At 58.2% G+C, this 21,297-nt stretch overlaps 1 protein-coding gene and 1 long non-coding RNA gene across 2 annotated transcripts; one reads left to right on the top strand and one right to left on the bottom strand.

Annotated features, from left to right (window-relative positions):
• Positions 1 to 7,248: 7,248 nt before the first annotated feature.
• On the bottom strand, positions 7,249 to 19,543 carry SIX3 (SIX homeobox 3). Its single transcript, XM_066267039.1, has 3 exons — positions 18,848 to 19,543; positions 10,493 to 11,321; positions 7,249 to 8,716 (listed from the first exon to the last, which is right to left on the bottom strand). The coding sequence occupies exons 1-3, from the start codon at positions 18,900 to 18,902 to the stop codon at positions 8,524 to 8,526; spliced, it is 1,077 nt and encodes a 358-aa protein (XP_066123136.1). The 5' UTR covers positions 18,903 to 19,543; the 3' UTR covers positions 7,249 to 8,523.
• Positions 11,323 to 13,217, top strand: LOC136330356 (uncharacterized). The gene is made up of 2 exons (XR_010730281.1): positions 11,323 to 11,705; positions 12,573 to 13,217. It is a non-coding gene; the product is annotated as an uncharacterized lncRNA (long non-coding RNA).
• Positions 19,544 to 21,297: the final 1,754 nt, after the last annotated feature.

Raw genomic sequence — 21,297 nt, 5'->3', positions numbered from 1 at the left:
ACTCCCGCACTCATATGCAACCCCACCAGTTTGTTTGTTTTCTAGCGATTACCTGAAAGTGTCCACTGGACTCTGAGGAACTTGAGAGCAAGGCTTAAATGTGCTGGCCCCTCCCCTCTCAGTTATTTTTGGATTTAGTTGGATGCATTCATACCCACAAGCAAACATCACTCTAAACACTGTCCCCTCCCTGCCATTCACATCTGCAGGTAGATATGTCATGAAGGCATAAGGTAAATATTCTTCTTCCATCTCTCAGGAATCTGCTCAACAGTCTCACTGCACAGCCAGCTAAGTTCACATGCATACACACATCACACTCAAATGCACACCATGTAGTCCTTTGCCAATGTGAAGCTGTGATTCAAGCAAAGCCCCATCCAGTCTAGGAGAGGAACCTGCTGAAATCCCGGCTCATCCTCTGGGCTTCATAGGAATGCCAGCCAGCAAGCATGTAGCCCTTTACCTGGGACTTCTCTTAGCCTGGTCCCTGTAGGAGGCGCTTTTGGTTGGGGCAGCATCCCTGCTGGGTCCAAGTGCTGGTGTGTGAGAGAAGGTGGCTCAGAACGACGGAGCCTGGGGCTGCCTGCTCCCCGCCCTTGCCCACTCTCTTTCTTTGCCTCACCTTTCCCGCTCAGAGAAGCGTCTAAGGAAGGTATTTATATTTACTGGGATACCCTGAGTGCGGGAGCGAGAAAGATTTGAGGGAGGCACGGTTTGCACAGGTGTGGTGGAGTGAAGGTTGAACCATGGCCCTCTCTGAGCTTCAATTCTCCTTCCTGTGTAATCAGACTCGCTTCCAGCTCAGAGACATCAGGAAAAGGCAGTAGTGTCCGGGGCCTGGCTTCTATATTCCCGCATAGGCACCTGTGTCTATTGGTCGTTCTTCCTAGTCGGGCAGGCGGGCCGGGCCAGAGAATCCCGGACGAGGTGGGAGACCAATAGGAGGCAGCGGCGCCCGCCCCAGGCTGCAGAGCGAGAGACGCGCACACCCGTAATTAGCAGCTCGCTCAGTCATTAAGGGGCCCTGCTAAGAATTTCTGTTTAATAATGGTGGCAAATTAGTTATGATGGTAAATAGTCATCTCAAAATCCAACAAACTGAAGCCATCGCTGGCCTGGAAAGGGTCCAGGCCGCCCCTATGCACAGGCTTGGCTGTTGCCTGGGGCAGCCCAGCACCGCGGGGACCCTGCGTGGGCAAAGGCGGCTCAGCAGGAGCCGGGCGTCAGACCTGGAGCAGCGGGGGCTCGGCCACAGCGCCTCCCAGCGGCCTGAAAAAAGAGAGATGCAGTCGGAGCCAATGAAGCCGGGACAAAGGCCCAGCGCCAGGGAGCTCCGCAGAGGCCGGGAGGCGGAGCGGGGCCGAGGGGAGTGCACTCCACAAGGCCAAGTAGGCATAGTCCCAGACTTGGGCCCAGGGGACTACCTCCCGTACTCAGCCGCGCTCCCCCCTCACCTCTGGGTCTTGCGTGGACCCCTCAGACCTTCTGTTTAGGTTCCTGGACCGTACACACTCTCCTACCTTCACCTCCAGGGGTCTGAGAACTCATCTCCGGCCTCAAAACCGACCTTTCCGAAGGGGAGAACAGGCTGTGCTTTTCTGGACTGTGGCACCCAAGGCCCACAGCCATCTCCATCCGCCCGAGGAGAGGCTCTGCCCTGAGCCCACAATGAGCAGCCTCAGGAGATATATACGTGTATATGTGACTTCCCCTGTGAGTTCTTGTCTTGCCAGCACAATCTGTAATGTCCTCAATGTCTGAAGGGTTAGACTGCTGCAAGTTGAGGTCCATTCCTTTCCGGAAAAAAAAGTGTGTGTATAAATTGATGAGAGTCATAGGCTTATTTGTAAAGAGTGGGGAGTTAGTGCTAAGAGTGGAGATGTGCTTCTGTTCTGTGCAGGAGGTGAGGTGTGTGTGTGTGTGTGTGTGTGTGTGTGTGTGTGTGTGTGTGTGTGTGTTTAGTGTGAATGAAGCCATCTGTGGGGTCTCAGAGCATTCCGTGTGAGGGAAGAGGCTGCTGAGCACAGGAGGAGTGGCATGTGAGGTGAAGGAGGGTGTTTTCATGGTAGGACCTCTTCCTGAATCCTGCCTGAATCCCTCCAGCCCCCAAGGAGTGGACACTTTGGGGCAGCAGGCTGCCTCACACACTTGCAGCACTCAGTTCACTTCCCAGGTCAGCCCATCGCAGTCACTCCCCTAGGCGCTTTCTTGGAGACTGAATGGTTCCTGTGCTTGTAATGACACTGGCTCCCCAGCCAGACTTGGCCCCCTTCTGCCTGGGTGGGGAAGTACCTGCTCCCCATCTCCTCCTGGTTCTTCCTGTTCTGGTTCCTCCCACGTTCTGTCTCAATTTCCCTCTCTTTTCTCTCTCTTCCCCTCCTTTTGCCTTTCTCCCTGACTTCTCTCCCTCTTCTTTATCCCCCCTTTCCTTCTTGCCTCTGGGCACTGTGGGCTGGATTGTAAAATGGAGACCCCTGTCCACCTGACCATTCCCCAGATTAGGCATGTTTCCCTGAAGGTGCTTATCCAATTTTCTGCCTATCTCCTTTGGAACCCTAGCCTGGTGTGTGTGTGTGTGTGTGTGTGTGTGTGTGTGCTCACGCACGTGTGCATGTGCACATATATTGGGAGTGGGTGAGGTAGGGCAAAGAGTGGCCTCTCAGTGCCTAGAGTCAAGCGGTGTGGTGTGGGGAGTTAAAGTGCCCCTGGGAGGCATTTCTATTATGTCTTTGGGTTGGCTCATGCATGCATTGTTTGAAGGTTTCCCCTGTATATCCTCTGTGTGTTTGTTCTGGTGGATGCATAGTGCTGTGTTCTCTGACTGTATTCATTGCTCATCTACTCTCTTTCTTGTACATGAACTTTTGGTGAGACCCAGCCCACATTATTATATATAACAGGCTGTGCACTAAATATCTGTTAGGGCTAATACTATGTTATGCAGACATGTATTTCCTTTGCAGTGTAGATAGCTCTGGATAGCTCTGTAAGAGGGTGCAACAGTGAGGTTGGGCATGTTTGCTTGCATCTGTATGGTTTGGAGTGTGTGGGCTCTGGAGAGTGTGCCTGCGGGAGAGACAGAGGATGGAGGATTCTTGTGTTTGTGTCTAAGGGGAAATGTAGAATCTGTAAAGAGGAAATCAGAGGGGCAGGCCTTGTGTTGTGTAGGGAAGAATGTCTATGGGATACAAGGGAAATTCTTTTCCTTATTCCAGGGTGGTCAATAGGGGAAGGGCTATACTAGGTTTACAATGGGAGTGAGGTATGTGCATAACATGTAAGCTGGGGGTGTATTTGTGTAGATGATTGAGTGTGTGTGTGTGTGCGCGCGTGTGTGTGTGTGCATGTGTGTGTGTGGTGTAGCCTCTGTCAGTCTGGCTGTGCTGCCAGCTCCTGCAGAGCCCTGCCCGCCCGACACAGCATAGCTCAATCAGCCACTGCATGAATACACTCGAATGGAAAGTTGTGCTCAGCTGACCGGAGAAATCGGAGCTGGCTAGCACTACTCTCCTCCTCCCTGGCTCCCTTCTGCCCTCCCTCAGGCCAGAGGGCTGCCAGGGGGCCCTTGGGGAGCAGAGGAGGCTCAACTCAGCTGGGGCCGGAAGGAGTGAGGGGATGAGTGGGCCTGAGCAAGAGGATTTGGGGGCTTGCATCCGGTGGGCTGGACATCTCAGCGGCAGCGCTTGGGGGTGAAGAGGGCAGAGGAAGGCCCAGAAAAAGCCCTGAGGCAACAGCCGGTGCTCCAGGTGACAGCCACACAAAGACCAAGACTTAGGTGGGGGACCCAGAAGGCCACAAAGGCAGAGAAAGACAGGGAGAGCAAAAAGAGACAGACCTCCAATGCTCAGGGAGGCCAAGAGCGCCGCAGGCCTGGGACTAGGCTGCAAGTTCCGGTGGCCCGAGCCATGGGCTGGATTCAGACTGTGCTGGGCAGGCCGGGTCTCCTGTCATAAGGCAAGGGAGCATTCCTCCAACACAGCCCATACTAGGGTTCCTGTCCCACCCCACACGGCCTCCCTAGGCCTGGGCTCAGCCCTCCCCCGGCCTCACTGGAATCCCCCTGCCTTGTCCAAAGTGTAGCCATCACTGGCCTCCAACCCCAGTCCCAGCCCGGACAGCCAGGCCCTGGCTCCTCCAGTTTCACTATTGATCAGCATCCCCATCCCACGCTACAGCAGTTTCCTGACCATTTCATTACAGTCAGCTACACATCTCCCCAGGGATAATCAACTGCACTGGCGCTGGGCAGTCAATGATTGGAAGAGGGCAAGAAGAGGGACCATGTTGAGGCCCAGGGCCCCAGCTGGAGGACCGGGGCGGAAGAAGTGAGCAGGCGGGAAGAGGTAGATTGGCCCTTCTTCCCTCAGGCAGGCGGCTTCTAGGGGTCAATGACTTCGATACAGATTTTTTCCAGTTTTGAATCCCATTCTGGAGGTTCAGGTTTTCAGTGCAAATCCCAGATTGCTATTGTTTTCCACTGAGGGAAGAAGGAACGAAGAGAATACCCCCAAATGGGCTGTTATTCTTCGAGCCCCTTACCCACTAGAGTGGACTGTCCAGGTATGAAGAGGCTCACTGTACAGGGGAAGCTCAGACACAGGAAAGCAACCACCCAGCAGGCCGTGAGCTTCGTGTACAGCAGCAGGAGGGGCGCCGGCCCACAGGCTGCCACCCGCAGACAGAGGGGCCAATGGTAGCACCGAGGCAGGCTTGCCCAGCCTGATGAGGCCCATGGAGGGTACACCCCATTGCACCCCCCAGGAAAGCGCAGTCTGCAACATTCCCAGGCGCTGAAGCTGTGCGCAGTGACTGAGATGGCTCTTCAGCCAGCAGGGCATCAGGCAGGCCTTGGCCTGGAGGCTGCCCCGCTGCCCCTAGGACACTGACTGCCTGGCCATGGCTTTGAGGGACCCAGAAAGAATGGGCATGCAGCTGATAAAAGGCAATCTCCCAAGAAAGGGGCCTCTGTTCCCTCAGATGTCTAGAGGCAGTGGCCGAATCCAATGCAGTATCCAGTGATCAGGGTAAAGGGTAGACTGGGAGGCCACAAAGCCCAACCCCCTTCTACCTTCCAGTCAGAGAATACTCATTTCTCAAAGGGAGAGAAAGGTCCTTCAGGGACAGTTGGCCTGGTGGTCATGTCTGCTGGTTGACTAGAACGAGCGAACCCACACGTGTCCATACCAGAATCCCACACAATACCTGTTCACTGCACAGAAAAGCCTTGCACACGCAGCATCCTATAGGTGTACTGGAGCCGCTCCTTGCAGAATTAGGTACATATACACTGTGCAAGCCATACACAAATACGTACATTATAAGATATATACATGAAAACACACACTGACGCCCTGTACACACACTTATATCAAACATCACACTCACCCATCACTTTATGTGTAGACCTTGATTGCATGGTGGAAGCCCAGCATTCAGAATTGCACACATCTATACTACTCAGAACAAGCACTCACGCCTCTTCTGTGGGGAATCTGAAGGTAAGGTCAGAAAGTGCAGAGTAGAGTGTTTGTATTTGTATAGACCTGGGTGGAGACATAGATGAGAGACAGGAGACATAGATGAGAGAGAGAGTGATGGATGATTGATAGGGAAGCAGACTGAGAGTAGGTGGGTGATAGCCAGCAGGGCCCAGGCCTCGCAGCTGGAGGCTGCTGTGGCGTCTGAAAGCCCCCTTTCTGCAGTGGAGGAGGGACAGGCACTGGATGCCCCAAACCTGCCTTCTCTGCAGGGTATGTCGAGAGAAGGAAGGAGTTTAACCCCAAAGGTTTGTCCCCTGTCCCCAGACAAAAAGGCGTCTTCTCCCTGGTGTCCCAGTCAAAGCCCTTGCAGGAGTCACTCTTCAGCAGGGCCAGGCCTTTCCTTCCGCCCATAAATTCTGGCCAGGCAGGCGGGTGGGGTCCATCCAGATGCTCCCCGCTCTCTGAGGCGGCACTTCTTTGGCTTCCAGTTCCACAATATGAGTCAGTATATGAAAAGCCATTTTAAAAACAAGGGTAGGGGACAGATCCCCTCATCCCAGACATCATTCTGTGCACCAGACTAGAGAAGCTCGCGCTGGGCAACCCAGGCAGCCCCTTCTCCAAATACGTTCCACCTGGGTCAATACTGCCTGGAATGTGGCATCCTGAGGACCATTTTCCAGGGCAGTAAGCACATGCCAAGATTCTGACAGGTCACAGGACTCAGAAATTCTGGAGGTGGTCTGGACGCCCTGGTCCTAAGTAAGAACGCTGACAGGAATCTTCCACTCAGGCAAACAGGGGCTCTGGGCGCACAAGTCCCCACTTACACACCCAAGGCCCCTTTGGGTCTGTCCAGCCCGGTCTGCAGAAACCCCACAGAGATGCCAGTGACAGGGACAAAAGGAAATCAGAAGTCAAATTAGTTGGGAAACAGGTGCAAGATTCCAGGCACGTTCCTCCTCCCTAATCCCCCCACTTTGGAAATTAGACTTTCAAGTGAAGGTAAGTTTTCTGAAATTACCTCTTTGGCTCCTCCCCAGGCTCAGGCAGGCCTGGCCTGGCCCAGAACCACGGAAGTGCTACCAGCTAGCCATGACAGGGAACTACGGGGACCCTGCACCGGGCAGGGAGGCCTGGAGCTAGTGGGACCAGGCTAGCAAAAGGTGATTGAGGGAGGGTTGTTTTAGCAGGGGTCCCCAAACTTTTTACACAGGGGGCCAGTTCACTGTCCCTCAGACTGTTGGAGGGCCGCCACATACAGTGCTCCTCTCACTGACCACCAATGAAAGAGGTGCCCCTTCCGGAAGTGCAGCGGCGGGGGGCGGGGGGTGGTGGTAAATGGCCTCAGGGGGCCCGCATGCGGCCCGCAGGCCGTAGTTTGGGGACGCCTGTTTTAAAGTGTAAATCGACTGAAATGTCTTGGGATTCAAGGGACACCCGACACTCCCCCAGGGACCCACGAGGGCAGCCGCAGGCCGCAGTTCCTGGGATCCGGGTTTGGCAGTGCGCGCTGAACAAACCCGGCCAGAGCCTCCTCCCCAGGCACCCTCTCGCCTTTTCGCTCAGGATTTGGATTTGGTTGTTTTCCAAAGGACCTGTTCCCATTTTCTCCCCTCCCTCCTCCGGGAGGGGGAAGGGGGGGCTCCAACCTAGCCTTAAAACCCTGCCCCAGCTCTGGCCGCACAGCTGGAGCGGGAGGCAGGCCCGCCCGCAGCGCCCCGGGCTTCGGCACAGGGCGGACAGACACACCAGTCTCCAGGAGTGATAAGAAAATGGAGAATACTGTATTTGCTTTTAGAAAGTTTTTACATATAGATAACCGGGCAGTTAAGATAACAGTAAAAGCGCCCTACAGGGAGTGAGAGATCTCTCCAAAGCAGCTAGGAAATACTTGAAAGAGCTTTTGCATAAGAAGACTACGGTCTCACTCACCGCTTTCGCTAGCGACAGGGTCCCTTTCTCTACCCTAACCCGCCTAGCGCGCTTCAACCGCCAAGTCGAGGCCTGGAACGGGCGGGAGAGGACCCCCCAGAGGAGAGGGACAGGTGAGCCGGGAGGGGGAAGGGGGAAGAGAGAGAGAGACAGGGAGAGGAGAAAAAGCGATAGCATATACAGGCATTTTCTACACATATATTACAAACTGGGAAAATGACCGATCATTAAGATATACATAATTCATATAAAATTTTGAAATAAAAATAAAAATCTGTTACAGTCATAACTATTTTTTTTTTCCACATTTATAACCAGTACCCACACAGGCAGTGACAGAGTGGAGAGAAAAAGGTGCTTACGAAGAAAATGATTGTCTGCTGAACAAAAAACAGAAAATCGCATCTTGTTTGACCAGTATTTGGACTTAAAAACAGAGAGAAAGAAAGAGCGAGAGAGAGAGAGAGAGAGAGAGAGAGAGAGAGGAAAAAGAGAGAGAGAGCAACAAAAGGCGAGAAACATTTGCTATTTCCCTCTCCGGGAGTTCTTTCTTTTTAACCAATTCCGAACGGAGATGGCGGTTTTATTTTTTTTTCCCTCTTTTTGTCCCTTTTGCTTTTGTTGTCTTGTCGTCGTGGTGGTGGTCGGTTTTTGTAATAGTCGACTCTTTTTAAATCGTTTTAAACTAGAGAGCATATTTTCCCAGATACAAATAAATCGTCATGCAGGTGGGGTGCCGGGTCCGTGGGAACCGAGAGGAGAGGCCGTGCTTGTCCTGGAAAGTATACAATTGTCACCTCTTTCATGTTTTCCGCCCACAACGTCAGTGTTTGGGACTGTCTGTTGCCATCGCGGTCCTTGGGGTGGCCGTGGCGGTAGGTGATGGTTGGGGGTTGTTGATGGTTTGAGTTAAATTTATTTTTCTTGGTTTTTATATATTTTTGGCTGGGGTGGGAGTGTGTGTGTACGTGTGTGTGTGTGTGTGTGTGATTGTGTATCCTGACAGTAGTTTGTTCTGGGGCCGGAGGAGGAAGAGGAGGAAGAGGAAGAGAAGGAGGTCGCGGAGGAGGGGTGAGCGGGAGGGGGAGGAGGGCGGCCGTGGGTATCATACATCACATTCCGAGTCGCTGGAGGTTACCGAGAGGATGGAGGTGCCGGTGTCCGCGCGCTCCGTCAGGCTGGACACGCTGGTGGTGGGGCTGGCCGCCGTGGACGGGGACTCCGCCGACCCGTGCGTGGGGCAGCCGGGCTCGGCCAGCGAGCGCATGCCGCTCGGCCCGATGGCCTGGTGCTGGAGCCTGCGGGAGACAGAGAGCGCGACCGCCCTGACACGGAGGCCGCGCCACCCGGTCCCCCAGGTCACCTCCCGGAGCCCTCGCCGCGCGGAGCCGGGCCTGCCGCCGCCTGTGCTGCGGGACCTCGGTCACTACCGCCCCCGGCTCCGCTCCCCGCGCTCGTCTCCTCCTCCCAGCCCCGGGCTGCTCCTTGAGCGCTGCAGAGCCTCCCCTGCGCGGGGCTGGGCTTCCGTCCTCCTTCCCCCGGGCCTGCTGGGGCTCCCCAAGGCTTCCCAGACTGGGTCCGGCCCCGGGGCAGGGGCAGAACCCCCCTCGCCGCCCGGGGAGGCCTGGGCGCACGCAGCTGGACGCCGAGCCCCGAAAGAGCACAATCAGGGAGGGACAGAAAGGGCGTTTCTGCCTCCTCAGCCCTCTTCAAATGAGGTCGCCTGCCCAAAGAGCAGCCTGTCGCCGCTGCGTCTCCTGCCCCCGCTTCCCAAACACACTCCCCGGGCAGGACTGGCCGGTCTGCCCTCGGGCTCTCCGCAGAGCGCAGGAGCGGGGTAAGAGCACACGCGAAAGCTGGCGTCAAAAAAGTGAGGAAAGAGAAGGGAGAAAATGTAAAGGGGGCCGGAAGTCAGGAGGGGACCGCAGAGCCGTCTCCTGCCGCCCCTTTCCCGGGCCGAGCAGCGGCTGGGAACCTAGTGTCTCTGAGTCCTCCCTACACAGACGCCTTCCCCTGGACCTGGCTGCTCCCCACATCGGGCGAAAACCTGGCTCCAAAGGCGGGTGAGGGAGCTGAAGGCTCAGGTGTGGGCCCTCCAAACCGGAGCAGCTCACTCGCTGCGGACGCTCACCCGCAGCCTCCAGCCGCTGCAGCTGTCAGCGCCGAGGGCCGGGCTTCCTGCTCACACCAGGCCCAGCACCTGGCCCACCTGGGCAGGCGCACAGGTTCCTCTTTAGGGCTACGGCCCAGCTTCTTACCTTTCTTACCTTCCCTTTTCTTCCCCCTTCTTTCTCCTCTCCCCGTCTTTCCTTCCAGTTATTTTTCTCCCTACTTCCCTCAGGCCCAACTCTGCGGACTCGTCAGGCCCGGTACAACTTTGTGACGCTGGCCAACTTCCCAGCAGCAAAGCTACTCCTGCCCACTCTCCAATTCAGTGGCGCGAGGGAACGCCCCTCGGCTGGGACCGGAGGGCGAACAGGCGCAGGGCCTCGCCGCGCACAGCCCGGCTCTCCCGCTCCTGGCCCAGCAACCCGCAGTGCTTTGGGAAGGAGGCCGCTGTCTGGAGGCCGCCAGGCTTTCCTTTGTGATAGGAACCCCGGTTCACTTTCCTCTCCCTGACATTTGTGGATCCCTCCCCCGCTTTGTACAACGCATGGAAATAAGAACCAGATGGCAAGGAGCACTTTTCTTCTTTCCTTCCCCCTCTCTGGGCTCCTCAGGAGCCCCGAACTTGGAACCGGGCTGAGGAGGCAGTGCAGGTGCAGCTCAGGACTAAGGCTCCCCTGAGCCGGGACCAGGGCGGTGGGCACCTAGGATCTCACTCACAAACACTCTCCCTTGACCCTGACGAACACCCTTCTCAGGTAAAGCAGTCAGTAAGCCCACAGCGTCCGTCCCTCTTCCCCTCGCCAGGGCAAGCGCGAAACTTCCTCCAACTAGCCAGGGGGTCTCGGCCTCTCTGCAGCCCCGCAGCCGCTAGCACCCCGACTTGCCCACCCCTGCCCTCTTTGAACCCTCCTGCCCCTTGCCGGGTCCGGGAGACGGTGACCAGGCCGCGGGTCCCCGACACTGACCTGTTTTTGGCCGCCGCTGCGCGGTCGCGCTGCCTCCGGTTCTTAAACCAGTTGCCTACTTGTGTGGGAGTGAGGCCGGTGGCCTGCGCCAGTTCGCGTTTCTTGCTCGGGTTGGGGTAGGGGTCCTGCAGGTACCACTCCCGCAGCAGGCTCCGAGTCCGTTCCTTGAAGCAATGGGTCTTCTGCTCGCCGTCCCAGATGGTGCGCGGCAGTGGGAACTTCTTGCGCACCCGGTACTTGTCCACCGGGCCGAGCGGGCGGCCGCGCAGCTTCTCGGCCTCCTGGTAGTGCGCCTCGAGCCACATGGCCTGCAGCTTGCCGTGAGACTCCTTGGTGAACTTGTGGTTCTCCAGGATGTGGTAGAGGTCGCGAAAGTTGCCGGTGTGGAAGGCGACCACGGCGCGCGCGCGCAGGATCGACTCGTGCTTGTTGATGGCCTCGCACGCCCCGGGGGCCACGGGCAGCGACCAGAGGAAGCGGCCCAGCCGCTCGATGTCGCCCGTCTCCTCCAGCGTCTCGCAGACGCTGGCCACCTGCTCCGGCGAGAAGTTGAGGGTGGGCAGCTGGAACATGGACAACTCTTCCGGGGGGGCCCTGGAGCCGCCGCCGCCGCCGCCGCCGCCGCCGCCGCCTGCTCCGCCAGCACCGCCGCCTCCCGCAAGGTTCCCGCCGCCGCCGCCGCCGCCTCCCGCGCCGCCGCCGCCTCCCGCACGGGTGCCGCCGCCGCTACTCGCCAGAAGTAGGGAGCGGTGGTGAGAATCCGCGAAGTTTGGCAACAAGAAGTGGGAGGAATAGAGGTCTAGGGGGGAGCGGAATACCATGGACTGACCTGAGAGGAGAGGAGAAAATTCAGGGAGAGGAAGAGCGAGGAGAGGAAGAGGAGGAGAGGGGCGCTGAGGACCAGGAGGAGGGAGAGGAGAGGGGGGAGGAGGAGGAGGAAAGGAGGGGGAAGCAGGAGGAGGAGGAGGGGGAGGAGGAAGGGCGTAAGGGACACCCACACCCCACACACATCCACACACACACACACCCGCGCAGCCACATAGAGAGAGAGGAAGGAGAGCGGCCCGGCGCGCGCGCGCAGAGAGCGAACCCGAGACAAGGAGAGGGAGAGGGAGAGGAGGGCGAGAGCCAACCACCGCCGAGTCAAGATTCAGCGATTCCGCAGCAATCGCCCTAATGACAACAGCCTCATAATATCTCCCCTAAATCCACAGTGAGTGCAGCATTGAAACATTTTGTTTCGCTTTTCTATTGGTCTGTGGCGTGTCGTTGTGGCGTTGCCACGGCAACCACTGCCAATCACTGTCAGCCCTGCCAATCAATACCGAGAACGTAAGGACGGTTTTACCACTTAGCCAGAGTGGGAGGAGGAGGGGGAAAAGAGGGAGAAAGGGGAGAAAGAGAATTCTTTTTAATGTTCTCAACTCTTAATCTCGCCACGTCCCCCACTTCTGTGTCTCTCTCTGCTTTTCTCGCTGTCTCTGAGTTCCTTTCTTCCCTCTTCCCCGGAGAAGTTGATACAGAAATTCAAAAAGCCGTGGGCATTGAGTTGTTGAATGGGATGAGCAATTAAAGGGGAGGGAGGATTCTGTTGGGAGGTGAGAGGCTCCTCAGGCTGCAGGAAGGCCAAGGGCCAGCCCGAAAAGAGAGGCGGAGGGCCAGCCGAGCGGACAGGGTCTGCACATGGTGTGCACGTTGGGCTGCCTCTTTCTGCCTATGTGAGCACTAACAGTGGCGAGGAAGAAAGAAGAGATGAGATCATGGGGCCCACCGCGAGCCGCCCCAGGTCCTGCGGGCTGCTGTGCCCCGGGATCTTGGATCTCGAAACTCGGGGGGCAACTGTTGCCTGGGAGCCCGAGCCCAGAAGCCAGGGTGCTGGAAGCCGCTCCTGCCTCCCCCTTCCTGATTATCGGCCACATTTACCCCAACTTCCTCTGCACTGGACCTGGTGTCTCTTTACTCAGCCCTCAGTCAAAGAACCTTGATTTCCTATATTGCCCTGAATTTTAAAATAGCAATAGAAATAACAGTACACTTCTTCCCATCTTAAAAAGCAACCTTCCTCTTTGTTTTCTCCTAGACTTCAGCTGTTTCCCCTAAAAGCTGCAGAGATGGTTCTCAAGCTGAGAAACCTGGGAGCCCTGGAGCCCTCGCCCATGACTGCCACCGCTCACAGGAGCGCTAGGCCTGCCTGCCAACCCCAGAAGGACGCTCAGATTTTGGAGGCTGCCTCAAAGAAGTGGATAGGCCTGAATATTGCTTGTTTGCTCATATTGTAAAGAAAAAATAATAATAAACTGTCGAATTTCTCTAAGAAAACAAACATCACAAGCCCAAAACAGACCACAAAAGGCTCATAGACTGGAGAGGGCCCTCTCCCCCCTGGTCACTGTAGCCCCCAGACCCAGCATGACTATTTATTCTAAGGTATGTCGCTTTTAAGAAGATGTAATCAGCATCTTGAGCCAGGCCTCCCTTTGTGAAGCTTCTGTAACTATGGAAGTGTGATTTACGCAGATTTGTCGGGGTCAGAGACGTCTTTCCCTTGAGCACTGTGTATATTTAGACAGGACTCGGTTTGGTGTTTAAAAGTGTATATTTTGAATGAGTTCACACACAGTAGCCAACAATGCCCACATTGTCGACCCGTGTACAACGTGTATTGAAACGAAGCGTCCAGACTTCAACTAATCTGCCCTCAATAAAGCTGACATAATTATCCTAAGCTGCCTTTCCAGAAGAAAAATCATTGAGGAATTCAAAACTTTTTTTTTTTTTTTAAGATCTTTTCTACATTCCAATGCAGATCTGGGAGCGAGGTGCCGCGTCCACAGCACTTTGGAGAACTCAATGAGGGAAGAGAGATTGAGAGAGAATTAAGAGGGGAAACTAGCGTGCTTGGGGCTGTGAGTGCTCCCTGAGGTCTGGCGCCCCCACGGCCTTGATTCGCAAAGCGCCAGGCCTCCCGGGCGGAGAGGCGCTGGCTGCCCCGGAGGCTCCGCACGCGGGAAGGCTCTGCACGGGGCGCGAGAGCCGTGGCCGGCCCACCTAGCCCGAGGCAGCCGAGGGACTCTGGTGCTAAACCCGCAGACTGGGGCAGGAAAATACCCGCCCGAAGGGAAGCCCGGCCGAGACCCACTCGGGGTGACCTCTCCCCTCCGTGCGCCTTCCTCCCGGCCGTGGGTCCTTTTCTGCTCGGCTGCGAAGCTCTGGGCGGCCATTCACTGAGGGCCCAGAAAGAGCCCTAAGGTTGGGACACAAAAACAGACACTTCATCTTTTCTTCCCAACTCCTTTCTCTCCTAGGGGAAGGATTATAGGCGGAGGGGCGGGAGGGGGAAGGGGCAGGAGGAGGAAGCGGGGGAGGGAGGAATGAAAAAGGGGAGGGGAGTGGGTATTGTGCCGCGTGTGGGGGGAGCATTCCTACGGGTGGGTTTCCGAATATTGTGTTCAACTTTCTGAAAGCAGCTCGTGACCCCGAAACTGCATCCCTTGGAGCCGAGGACCCAGGCGCCGGGCGGGCGGGCGGGCGAACCCAGCCAGTCCCCTCCCCGTCCCCGCAACCCCCGCCTCCGGGTGGGGGCGACAGGGCCTCGCCCGCCGCTGCGTGGCCGGCCCCGGAGGGAAGCTGGGCAGGTGCCACGGGCTCTATCGAAAGCGCTGAAATCGAAAACCTTCGCCACTCGAGGAGAACTGAGGCAAGTGGGGCTGGTACTCAGCCGGGCGGCACCCCTGCCCCGACCTCGACCGGGGCGCCTGCGGAGCCCGCTCACCGCTCCGTCCGGGCTGGGTGCCGCGGCTGGGAGCGCAGAGCCGGGCGGAGGGCGGCGGCCGGCGGCAGGGCGCAGCTTTGTGCTCCGGCCCAGGGCCCGGTGCGGCGGGGAACCCGCAGCCCGAGCTGTCAGAGCCGCCCCGCGGAGCCCACCTTGCGGCCCGCCGCCGCCAGAGGCTCTCCGCTCCGGCCGGCCGCACCGCGCCCGCTGTTCGGAGCCCGTGAGTTTCGAGTCCCAGGAGCTGGGAGGAAGGCGGGGCTGTCGGTCCTCGGCGAGGAGGGATGGACTGGCCCCCGGCGGATCTGGGAGCGCAGACCCCGCAGGGTGTCGGTCTGGGAGTGCGGGCCCGCCGACGGGAACGGGGCGGGTGGGGGGCGGGGGCTGTGGGGACCCCGAGTTTCCTCTCCCGAACTCCTGGACTCCGAACGCTGGGAGGGGCTAGAAGCAGGAGCTCGGGTTCCGGAGCCCAGGCCGCCTTCCCTGTGGCTCTGGCGCCCCGAGGGGCTGAGCGGCGAGAGGGCCGGGGAGGAACCTGGGAGACACCTGGAGGGGGTGGCGCGTGGGGGGCGCCCGCACCCCGGCTCTCTCAGAGAGGGGGGGTCGGAGTGGCTAGTCAGCCCGAAGAGCCTCTAGGTCGCCCCTGCCGTCTGGCCGCTCAGACTCCGGGGTCATGGAGCCCAGCACAGGCCGAGGTCACAAAATGGCTAGCATCCTCCCTGCTCGATTCCAGTGCCGGCGACAGGCTGGGGAGCGCACAGGTGGGGCGAGAAGAAAGGGCGTTCGGGCTGGAGAGTCTCTACCAGGACCCACGGGGCATGTATTTACCAATGTCAGCCCCACCCCCACATCCACAACTCCGTCAAGAGAGGTTTGAGACTGCCACCCTCTCCTGGTCTGAGGTTAACAGGAAGGCCTAGGGGTCTGCAAACCTCTGAGACAAGAGGCTCCGCGGTCTGGAGCAGCTGCACCTCCTCGGGCTCGCTCAGCTCCTTAAGGCGGGTTTGTTCCGAGGGGCAACGCCCCTTCCGGCCCCCGGGGCGGCAGAAGGCGGGGGCGGGCCGGGTGGCCTGCGGCCTGGGTCTCCCCGCAAGCTGCCAACCGAGGTGCTCGGCGCGGCCGTGGAGGAGGGCGCAGAGGGGAGTAGCACTCAGGCAGGGAGGCCGCGAGCCTTTCAAAAATCCCGACTACTTTGCTTTGAATGAAAACAACAACAACAACAACAACTGCTCTCTCCCGCGCCGCCGCCCTCCGCCTAAGCCTCCGGGGACCCGCGCTCCAAGCAATTGTGGCCCGGGACCGTAAACACAGCTCAGTTGCCTCAACTTTCTCCGCATATAAAAGTTCCCGGCGTGCGGTGAAATTTGAATATTTGATCAGCCCTTTTGAGTGACCCTCATTAGCCTGGCGCCCTGCTAAGGCCCCACCACTGCAAGAAAGCTGCTGGGCCCGGCATTTGTATGCCTTGTTAGCGCCGCTTAATGAAGCCTCCCCGACGGCTCAAAGGCGGCCTCTGGGGCTGGCGGCGCGCACCTCGCGGCACCTCGCTCTGCCTAATGAGCCCACCGCCCGCGGAAGGCCCTCCTCCGCCCCCCACATCTTTAAATAAGAGGAGTTTGACTCTATCTTGAGCCGCTGCACTTTCCACTGTCAGGCCCAGGAGAGTGGGCACAAACCCAGCCCAACCCGGAGAGAGAGACGGGAGGTACAGAGGACGGGAGTCTGGGAGTTGGATTTTCGGGCTCTAAATTGTAGACTAGGCAGTATACTGCTAATTTGTCCAAAAATAGCCAGTTTTGAACCAATTAGTCACCCCAGATCCTTAAAGATGCATCTAGCCTAATACTGGGAAGCAGAGGGCAGATGCCCAGGAGAGGGTTGGATTTTCATCCTCCTTCCTCCCCAAGTTCCTTTAGTCTCCACCTCCCAGGAGGCCACCAATTTCTTCACAGGGACTCCCTTATGACAGCCAGAATTGGTGTGCTAGGGCTTGGATTTAAGAAGGGATGTGCACACTCACCTCTTCAAACCACCATTGCCTGTACCACACACAGACCCAAACACAGTCAAATGTTATGCCACTTGGCACTAGGGAAGGCAAGGTACTACAGTCTACCAGCCTACTGTACAAGAGAGCCCACCCTACAAGAGAGCCAAGCCCACCCCACAAGAGAGCCAAGCCCTCTCTGGTCTCTCCTGAATCATGCTTCCAGTCATCAGAAGGCCTGGAGGAAGTTCTCTGGGCGAGGACACCCTGTACAGGACCAATTGACTGCTCAGTGAGACTGGAACTGAAAAAGACCAGAGTCAGAGGAAGAGAGGGATCACTCTGGAGGAAAAGAGGCCAAAGCCACCCAGCACTTCCCCTTTATTCACGGGAGCAGGTGACCTGGTTGGCCAGCAAATACAAAGAACGCTATTAGAAGCTGTGCTACAGTCCTCTGACAAAGTAGACTTTCTTTCACCTCTGCCCCCTCTCTCCACCAATGCCATATTCCCTGGACAGTTGTCACTCAAGGTCTCTGTGCTCGCCCAGCTCTTGGACATTTAAGGGTTACTTTTGAGGGGATTAATGCTCTGAGTTTGGGAAGCTGCTGCTCTCAGAAGCACACTCTGGGCCTCCTGGAGGTGCTCTACCTCCTACGCTCACAATCCCTTCTTAAACACACAGCAGGCTGCCCAGGTTGGCAACCTTGGGACACCATTCCAGGGTGGTCACCTCTAGAAATGAGTGATACCCATCCAGCCCTAACTCTCTGCCCAAAGGCCTGGTGGACCCCGGGGATAGCAGAGCCTTCTGAGTCCATGTGGCCTGCTCCTCTTGGACCTTTTCCCCAGCTCAACCGACACGCCCCGGCCCATTCACCATCTCACCACACCCTAATTCCAGCCCCAATTGCTTATCTTTAGGGATCATCTTTGTGCTGGGCAAGGGCTGTCGGGGCCTTGATTCACCCAAAGGGCAAAGGTAGGAGCGGGTAGCGAGGGGTGGGTGCTGTTGGAGAGAAAGGGAACCTGAGGCACAGGATATAAAATTCAGCTCTGTGGCCCCAAGGCCAGGCCTACCAACTGCTCAGGGGAGGAGGCGAGGGGAGGGGGCTCGCAGTCCGCGGGCAACGGTCGGGATATCGGCGTGGGGGGCTAGATCTAGAGGCGCAGGGAGGGAGGCGGAGGTCGGGGGAGCGTGCAGGGCGGGGGTGGGGGTGGGGGGGCAGCTCTTTAAGAGCCACACGGCTGGCAGGAGAAGCGCACGGCCCGGTGCTGGTAGCGCATTGACCCGAAGGGGATTTAGAGGGAAGGGAGCGGCCCGGCACCGGGGGCTTTGTCCGGGGGCGACCAGAGAGGGCGAGGCCCAAGAATGAGGAGAGACCGCGTCATGAAAGGCCGCGCTGAGGCGGCGGCGCTGCTGCTCTTGACTTCTGAGCAGGGTTTAGAAAGCCTGCCCCGGCTTAAGCCGAACTGCCTGTGCTGGACCCTGACACCGAGTCCGCGAGCGCACAGCCCGGCCTCGGAGCGGGGCAGGCGCGGGAGGAGAGGGGCACTGGGGCGGCCAGGGGCCTGGCCAAGTTACTTTTAGGTCCACAACCGCCTGACCCTATCGCGGAGTTGCCAGCTTGACCGGCCACGCCGGCCAAGGCCAGAGAAAGAATTTTCTCTTTCCAACTTCGTCTTGTGGTTTTGTGTGTCCGCTTCTCCCAGCTCCGGAGGCTGACGACCCCGGATGGAGCCTCAACAGGTGGCCGGGTAAGTCCATTTAATGATTCTAGCTACCTCGCCAGCCCCTCCTGAGCCCCCTGCCTCTGCCCTCCCAGCGTCTCCCCGGCCACCCCGGACTCCCCGCGTCCCCTCGCGGGCAGAGGCGGGAGGAGGGAGTTCGGGGGGAGAGTGAGCGCGGCGCCCTCGCCCTGGGCGCCCTCGGGCTCCCGGTTCCGGCCCAGGGCCGCTGGCGGCCGCCCGCGCGAAACTCCAGCCGGAACCCCGGGGTCCCCATCACCCTTCGCTCCGCGTGGGCCCTGGCGCCCCGAGGAGTGCGCGGAGAAGGCGGAGGAGCCTCGCTCGCGGGAAGGGGCGGGGGACGCCGAGGCTGGGCGGCCTTTGTCGGTTTCTAACCCGGCGTACACGCTCCTTTACGAGAGGCCCGGGGTCCCTCCCGGGAGCCCGCACGGGGCTGCACAATAGCCCGCAGGAGAGCGCTCGGCAGCTGGGAGCGCGGGAGGGTGGGGGAGGCGGCGGGCTCCGGAGGGAGGAGAGGAAGCAGGGAGAGGCAGAGGCAAGAAATCCGGGGCGCCTGAGTGAAAAGTCGAAAAATGTCCTCAGAGCGAGCGGAAAACAGGCGTGCGCGCTCGCGGGCTCACACCTTCTTTGTCACACACACTCTGATACACGCACTCACACCCGCCCCGCACGAGTAGCCCAGGCACGGCGCGGGGTCGCGAGCCACCGCACTCGAGCCGAACCTGAGTGGAGCCGCCCCACGGCCCCCGCTGCCGGGCTGCCCAGAGCCCCTCCGCCCGGGCGCGGAAGCCCCGACGACTCCGGGGGGCGGTGCTGGGAGGGCCCGGGGCTGGGGCGCCGGAGGGTCTTACCTGCGGCAAGGTAAGGGAGGCCGGGAGCAGGAGGCAGCGGCGGATAAATATTCATTAGGAAGTGTGTCTCCTTTTAAACCGCGCGGTGCGTGCTCTCGCTCCTATCTCTCTTTTCCTTCCTCCCTCCCTCTGTCCTCTTGCGAGGCTCTCTCCCCCTCTTTCTGAGTTTCCCCCGCACACACCCCTCCCCACTTTCCTGCGAAACGCCGGGTGGATTCCCGTCTAGCTAACCTGTTGGCAAGCCAGAGCCGCGGACAGAGCCTCCACAGCTTTTTGTCTTCGCTCTAGGGGCACGCGTTCCCCAGCCGCCCTCTCTCCGGTTACCCAGCCCCTCACCCCCCCTAAATTACTACATCATTAGCTTTATTTTCCGGTGTGTGTGTGTGGGGGGGTAACGGCACAGCCTGACCTGCCTCCCCAAGGCGGGCCCAAAGCTGCTGCTATCCGAGGCTGCCCCAACTCCATCCCCACCCCATGTTTCCACCCCACATCCCCGCCAGTCTTGCTTCTTTTTCCCCCTCTTTCCACCTTCATCTCCATCCTGCACTAACCCAGCACCACCATCCCTCTTTCCGTGGCAGCCAGTCCGAATCCCCCGGATGGGTCTGCAGTGAGATGAGAGGTCTGCAGGCACAGCGCACCGAACTGGAGACTTCCTCGTGCCTGGGTGGAGGGTAGCTCTTCCAGTCCCCCGTTCACACGTAGGTTTTCTATCTTCACTCTTACTGGGCACCTGGGCAGCTTGGGCGTTTGATCAGAACACTGGGGCACACATCAAGGGCCTCACCCCGCCAGGCCTCAGGGACCCCCGGGCCTTGGCCCCTTGGCCAGGCTGTATGGAGGGTGGGGGAGAAATGGCCTCACTTTGTGCGAACGAACAGGAGAGACAGACCGACACACCGACGGACTGACAATGGCCTTCTAACGTACAAACTGACCAGAAGTTAGCCTCAAGTCCACATCTTTCTCACGCTTTTGAGAAGACATATCTACAGGATTCCAGGAACTCACAAGTCTCCTCCGAAAACTGTTTCCAGACGCACGCGAGCACACGCACACCCCCATGCCCACTCCCGCACGCCGGAGGCCGGACCTCAGAAACTAGGTGGCAACGTGGCTCCCGGGGAAGAGATACATCGTAAAACTCAGGACGACCGTGACCGTCATTCTCGGTACCTTTCCTTTCTGCTCCAGATACGTAGGCCACTTCAAGGGCTCAAAGGGATGGTATGGCCCCACGGTGCTGGGTGTGGCGGGACGCGCGCTCCTGCAGCCAGCTGAACTCCTGGCGCCCAGGTGGGGGAGGGAGGAGCGGCCGAAGGGGCGGACCCAGGCCAGTTCCCAGTGACAAGTACCGCTGCTCAGGGGAATCCGAGGTTTCGACCCCAAACAAGCCTACTTCTCGCCCAGAGGCGCCGCGACTTCCTCAATCGGGTCCTACACCTTCTCCAGATGCAATCGCCTATTTGGGGACCTGGGGTGAGGAGTGCAGTCTCGAACCTCGGGGTGATCTCGAGACTTCTCCCTCACCCATTTGGCCTTTTCAGTTTGTGCCCAAATCCACCTAGAGAGGTCCCAGAAACTGTTTCGACCCTTCCAGAAGGGATAGAGGCGCAGAATCTTCGCAGGGTCTCCCTAAACTTGGAAAGTTAAGTTGGGTAGTTAAAGGTGTAACAGGCCGAGAAGGCCCTAGGGCCAGGAAGCCTTATTAACCTCGCCCATCACCTAAAGCCCGGAGTTCTCACCTGCACATCTCCGCAAGCAGACCAGGAGGTCGCCCACGTTCGAGCTCAGGCTTAAGATGTCATTTGACTGTACACGGAGTGCACATGCAGTTGTGTATTCACACACGAGGGAATTAGAAGAGCACTAATAGCAGAATTTGAGGGAAAAAGAAGTGTCCATAGTCAGAATTTTTCGAATGCATGGTGCACGCCCAGTTGTCAAGATGCAGACAAATGCCGCAGTGCCGGTGCAGAGTGACTCCAACCACACAGGCAGACGCAGGAAGCCACACACAGGGAGAGTGGGCCGAGCGAGGATGCAGGCTTGCCAGGCCAAGGGCTTCCTGCTAGAGGGATGTTGGCTCTGGAATGCGAAACTTAGTTGAGCCCACTGAGTCAAAGATTTCAGGTCAAGTCCTGGAGGCTAGAGAGAGCACCTCATCCACCCCAATGTCTACCCTTTACCTTCCTCTCAGCTGGGCCGGAGACGCCCAGAAGGCAATCCGGGAAAGATTCATTTTGACCGTTTTTATTGCTGCTGTTGTTGATATTAGGAGGCTGCGTTCTGAAGGAGGAGGGTGGGGGGTGGAGAGCATATGTTGTCAGAGTTCTAAATCTTAATGGGAACGTTCCGCTCTAACAGTTCAAGAGGGGGGGCTTATCTTGCCCCTTTCATTACACTTAACCCAAAATTTAGTCTCAAAAAGAACCTTAGCTCAGCTCCAC

The sequence above is a fragment of the Saccopteryx bilineata genome, chromosome 3, assembly GCF_036850765.1.
Source record: "Saccopteryx bilineata isolate mSacBil1 chromosome 3, mSacBil1_pri_phased_curated, whole genome shotgun sequence".
Classification (NCBI taxonomy): Eukaryota; Metazoa; Chordata; class Mammalia; order Chiroptera; family Emballonuridae; genus Saccopteryx; species Saccopteryx bilineata.
This window is presented reverse-complemented; position numbering and strand designations above follow the sequence as displayed.